This window comes from Lampris incognitus, chromosome 7, assembly GCF_029633865.1.
Source record: "Lampris incognitus isolate fLamInc1 chromosome 7, fLamInc1.hap2, whole genome shotgun sequence".
Lineage (NCBI taxonomy): Eukaryota > Metazoa > Chordata > Actinopteri > Lampriformes > Lampridae > Lampris > Lampris incognitus.
This window is the reverse complement of record NC_079217.1, coordinates 61,408,376-61,414,375: the sequence shown is the minus strand read 5'-3', so window position 1 is coordinate 61,414,375 and position 6,000 is coordinate 61,408,376. Positions and strand designations below refer to the sequence as shown.

The window sequence follows — 6,000 nt, the reverse complement described above, 5'->3', positions numbered from 1 at the left end:
TAAATATACTAGGTATTTGTATAGTTTACATATATTAAATTACTTTCTGTTTTAACCACAAGTGTTTCTTTGTATTGTGTTTGTGTTCTTCTTTTCAGGTAACGGTTCAACACTATTTACAAATAGTATCTCATAACTGCTGTTTGTAGTGACCGCAATGAAACCCACAATGGTCTGGCAGTGGCGCCCCCAAGGGGTGCCCAGGGGTGGCCACGGCCACCCTGATACTATCCCTGCCCCCCCCCCCCCCGCTGCCCCCCCCCAGCCACGAGTCGCATATGCAGAATATGCCTCTGATTATGCATAATGTGCTTCTATCTGATATCTTGCATTAGGTGCTGTTCATTTAAATCAATAATATAAATGTTTCTTAACTCTCATGTTGGCAGTTTTCCACTAGCCTATACAGTATACTAACAACAGCATCATAGAATTCCCGAAATTAAGTCATGGCTTTTGGTTTTGGTGTGCCACCCCAAGATTTTCAGTGGCCCCATTTGGCCCCCCCCTATGAAAAATGTCTGGGGGCGCCACTGCATAGAGGAGGTCACTTAGTTGAGGGATGAAGCGTATGTGTCAATAAACGTTGTGTCCGGATGAGCTGATTCAACCTTCTTTGATTGTCTCACCTGGGTTACTGAGCATGCATCAAGACCAGAAGTTGGTCCCATACCACAGAGACCACAGCCTGGGCTAAACGCGGAGAACCCAGTCGTTGCGAGCGCACAACTCTTTGTGAGAATAAACTGGCAAAAACAATAAAGTTTTGGATGAAAAGGTCCGCCGAATGAGCACACGTGACTATAATATGCGTTGCGCGTAAACGCGATAGGCTGTTTGTGTGAGTGGCGGCCGCGACGCCCAATCGCTAGCGGGGCTTTCAGCTGTGACGTCGCCGCCGCCCGCCCCGCCGCCAGCCAATGCGGAGACAGGGGCGGAGCCACGGGAGTTTTTCAAGGAGGACTCGCTGCCGTCGTGCGGCAAAGAAAAGTCGACGCGTAGAATTTGAAAAGAAAAAGGCGACCGGAAAACTCCTTCGATGTCGGCGGCGGACGACGGCAAAGAAACGTCCGGCTGTCTCTAACGGTTCTCTGGTGAGTCGCTCCGCATATTGTCGACATGTGTGTGTGCCCCCCCCCCGTGTGTGCGCGAGCCCGGACGTAACTTTGCCGTGACTCACGTCGTGCGGCGTCACCGCGGAAAGCGAGAGGACCCCCCCCCGGGGGGTCTTTTTTGGGTTTATTTCACAAATAAGATACGCTTGGTTGAGCTCCCCTTTCACCATGGCGACGGGACGACATTACTTGTTGGGGCGTGTTTGTTTTTTTTCTTCCCAGACTACAAAAAAGATTCGACCCGTCGTCGTCGTCGCGGCGAGAAACGTATAAAAATACATTACCCACAATGCAACGGGCGCGCTATTTTCGCCCCGCCCCCCGTCGGAAACCCCTTCGCCGAGACAACTCAAAATCACGGGCGGGAGAAGCGAGTCCCTTTTCTGCGCACCGGTAAGAAAACGCCGCAAAACTACGGACTTCCGAGACTTGTGCCGAATAACGACCGGGAATCCGATATATGTGCTCGAAATGAGGGGGGGGGCGGGGCGGGAAAGGTGTGGGTTTTATTCGCCTTTGGGTCAAGGTAACGTCGGATTTGGGTCGAGGTAACGTCGGGTTGGGGGGGAGGGGGCGGGGGCGATGGCGGTCCGGAGCGTAAAGACGAACGGACCGGAATCGGATGTTTTGCTTTGTAAAGTTGCGATTTTCGGATATTTAAACGGAATAAAAATCACTCCGAATTCATATAATGTACACACGCTATCGTGAATTTTATTACCGGAGATACTCGGCATTGTGACCCCGGGCAGTTCAACTTGGTGCCTGCCCAAAAGTCGGTTAGAGTTAACGACAGCGTAGCCCGGGACTGTGTATAACGGCATTTACGTGGCGCTTACTGTACAGCTGGAGCAGAGACACGTGTACAGCAAGGCAGTTTAAAATGAGATCCAATCAATTTTATTTGTATAGCCCATTATCACAAATTTGCCTCAGTGGGACCCTCTCATCGGATATTGGGATGAAACTAATGTGATATGAAATAAGCTTATTTATAGAGATCATTACATCAGTTATGAACTCCCTGTAGCTAGCATAAAGCAGTATGTGTGTGTGTGTATAAACAGTCTGACAGTTTAAACTTAGCTTAGTAATGAAGGTTTCTATATTGGGATCCGTCGTGTATATGGTTGAAGATATAACAAGAGTAAAGAGCTATGTATGTACAGTAACCAAATGCTTTTTATTTCTTACAGCTAGTGCTGGGTCAAATGGGGAAATGTGATATACATAGGGAATTTTACATGTTTAAAAATCCAACTGGGATTCATCACGTTGAACTGTTCGATACGCCGTCCATTATATGCCAACCGCTTATCCCTGCTCTCAGGGTCGCGGGGATGCTGGAGCCTATCCCATGTTAAGTATGATATCGGACCAAAAGTAGTTTTCAAATAATTCTCTCCTGAATGTTTCTGCCCTCATTTTGTGGGAAATTGTAGTCGTTCGATTCCCGTTAGCATTAATTTAGACGACAAAATTATGTAGCACAATGTGACACTATCCAGATTTCATCCAGATACATTACTATTCACCATGGAAGGAAGCCCTGGTATCTCCTTGCTCTCCCTGAGGTTTCTTCCTATTTTTTCTCCTTGTTATAGGGTTTTTTTAGGGAGTTTTTCCTTATCCGATGAGAGGGTCTAAGGACAGGATGCTGTGTTGCTGTTAAGCCCACTGAGGCAAATTTGTAATTTGTGATATTGGGCTATACAAATAAAATTGATTTGATTTACTATTGAAAGACAAACAATGATATTGAATTATTACCTAACTTAACTAATGTGTTTCGCTTTCTAGCTCAAGGATGATGACAAGAGGGCAGAAGCGTAAACTCCCGGCGGGGGACATTGAGATTTCAGACGGGAATAGTGCCGCATGGGAGAACCAACGCCAGTTTGTGTTTTATGTTTCCCTGAACAAGTACCAACGAGGCCAGGAGTTACCCGAACCCAGCCTCCGGCGATCGGTTTTAATTGCCAACACACTCCGGCAAATGACACTTGAGCACGCGCCGTCTGTCAACACAGAAGTGTTGCCATCATCGCCTAATACTGCATCCTCGCTCCAGATGAGGCAGAGTGTCTCTCCTAGGATGGCAGAGCCATACAGTCAACCAACAGAAATGTTTCCCAGCAACCACTCAGGAGTAGTCAACGACTCCTTAGCAGCGTCAAACCACCAGACAGTTTTATCAGACTGTTCTTCAAATAGATTTCAAGCAACCTATCTCTCAAGTGCATCAGCTTTCCCTTTGTGTATGGAAGAGGATGATGATGGTGGTGATGATAATGATGAACGCTGGGGGTCCATATCCCCTGATCCCGATTTTTCTCTCTCGGCGGCCATTTCCTCCATCCTCACCGCACTGGACTCCACCATGGAAGGAAGCCCTGGTATCTCCTTGCCTCAGGCAGCTCCGCGGACGCCTCTGAGGTCCTTAGAAAACTTGTCAGGTTCTGAAGGAGATGCAGCGGGGGCAAAACCAGGGGTGAAAGGTCACTGGAGTAGCTGGGAGTGCCAGGAGGACTGCCGTGGTGCAGAGAGCAGCCTTGAGGGGATGAGGTCCAGTTATCTTGGCAACTTGGCCGTAGACGACCTGTTCCAGGATATAGACACATCCCTGATGGAGCAGGATATGGCAGCGCTGGAGGTGAGGGGAGGCGGGGCATTCAGCCGGGGTGGATCTGCTGAGGTGCAAGCCTCCCCTCTCCTTTTGTTTCACCTCCTCCACTCCGCTTCCCCGCCTTCTTGTCTCTCAACCATAGCGTGAAGTGCCTACCATTGTTCTCCTCATTCAGTACCGGTCCCGTGAGAGAGGGGTAGGAGTTAGAGCACCTGGTGGGGATTTTGGTGGAGCCCTGATTGAAATCACAAGAAGAACAACAACCAGACACACGCGCACACACACAGAAAGTAAACTAGTTGTAAGTTAATTAGTTTTGTAACCACATAAAACCAGGTTTTATGGTGGCCAAGGAAGGATGAATTACAGCCTTTTACTCAGGTTGTGTTTTTGTTTAGGAGAATGCTACGAAAACGTGTTTGTTTACCGGTGGTTTTAATGCATTTGGTCTGCGACTGGGTTGGCGGAGAGGGCAGATCCTTTGTCGTCCTTGACATGACTGCGAGTCCTGATAAAATTGACATGATTTGGAGGTGCTTTTAAAAAAGAAAAGAAAAGGTTGAGAGAAGAAGAGAACACTACATGATACAGTCTGTGTCTTCTGTGAAGAAATTCCTAAACTTTAGTCTATCTGTGAGCTGGGTTTTAAAAACCAGGATTACTTTGTTAATTGTGGTATCGGGTTAGCTTCTGAAGCGTTGCGCCTGTGAGATTAGCGGTCCGCGGGGCTGCCTCATATTCATGATGATAAATATTGTAGGAGTTGAAGTGGGAGCTATTGTGTAGGTCCCTTGTCCTTGTCATTTCATGATTACGAAAAAAAAACTGTAGTGTATTATATAAAACTATTTAAATGGATTTAAAACCTCTAGTTGCCGTAGCATTCCTTGTTACCTCTGAAGACTGAGATCAAGATTCAGGGTTGGGGCCAGTCTCGGTCCACTGAGCTACAGAAGATCAAATCTTTTTAGTTGTGCGATTAGCTACATTTTCAGTTTCACCTCAGCTTTCCAGCAACCTGTGATTGATTGGCTGTTGGTATCATGTGATCGGAACAACTGACATCTGATTGGTTCAAAATGTTACGCAGAACCACTATGCAGCAGCTCCTGTTGTACAGTGGACCTGAGCTCATCTGATTGGTTAGTCCCGGAGGTCATTTGTAAACATGCCATTAGGACAAGGAACTAGCCTTTCCGTCCACAGTGTCTTGGATTAAAGAAACTCGACCAGCCACCTCCACCATGTTCTTACATATGAAAATAGGAATAATAATTGTCTTGGTGGGGGGGGTTTCTGGAGAGAACTGAAAAATCCCTGTTTCGTTGCTACAGCGCCTGGTAGTTTGGCTCTTTTTTGATGGCACAAAATGTTGGAATTGTTACATTCTGTCACTTTTTTACAGTCATGTTCTGTCTGGTTTACACCTCCTGAACGATCGCACTTTTGTCAATAATATGCATTGCTTGTTCTCAGAACCACATGCCTTTCAGGTAGTGTTTCCTCCGTATTCACTGAACGGTAGCACGAGACCACAGCTAGGATATTGGCACAAACAAAAAAGGAAATTCAGATCAACCTAAATCTCGGTTTAGTGATAATGCACTCTCGAGGATCACTTTAAGGAGTGCATCCTGCACTAAAGCCTTCGATGGGATCTAACCAGTCCTGGAGTCGGTTACGGAGGGATAAATGGTTTGAGAAAGCATGTACTATTACCCATTTGTCAGGTTTTTTTGTACAGTTAATAGCCTGTCTTTATGGATCCAAGGTGCTTTCTATGCAAAGTCCCCTCCGAGGAGCGGGGCAGTGACGTCGAGCCATTTCTAAAGGGCAGTTTTGTTAACAATACGGGCAGTTTAAGGAAGTAACAGTATTTATCATCACTAAACACATGACATGTTTTCGGTCAAGTAATATGTACACAGAACCAGTGGTGACCATTTTAATTTTTTTAAAACTATTTTACGATATGTTAGCCGGATTGAGGCTTAATGATATGAATTTTTTTCTTTTATATAAAATGAGACTGTATTTTCCCATGTTGATTGTTTTTATTAAAATATGAAAATGCAGTGTTGAGTATCTGCTTTGTGATTTCACAAGTAGTTGTCCAGTGTTACTCCATGTATTAAGAAGCCTGTCAATCAATGTGGGAGTGACAGCAGCTTCCTGTGCTGTGTGTTTGTATTGCGGTAGCAGGGTGACCCTTTTGGTTTACATTTGAACTATTTTATCTCGATGCATGCTCAATAAGTC

General features: G+C 46.0%; 1 protein-coding gene across 1 annotated transcript; it reads left to right on the top strand.

Annotated features, from left to right (window-relative positions):
* Positions 1–963: 963 nt before the first annotated feature.
* On the top strand, positions 964–5,810 carry sertad3 (SERTA domain containing 3). The gene is made up of 2 exons (XM_056283894.1): positions 964–1,094; positions 2,916–5,810. The coding sequence occupies exon 2, from the start codon at positions 2,923–2,925 to the stop codon at positions 3,886–3,888; it is 966 nt and encodes a 321-aa protein (XP_056139869.1). The 5' UTR covers positions 964–1,094; positions 2,916–2,922; the 3' UTR covers positions 3,889–5,810.
* The last annotated feature ends 190 nt before the right edge of the window (positions 5,811–6,000 follow it).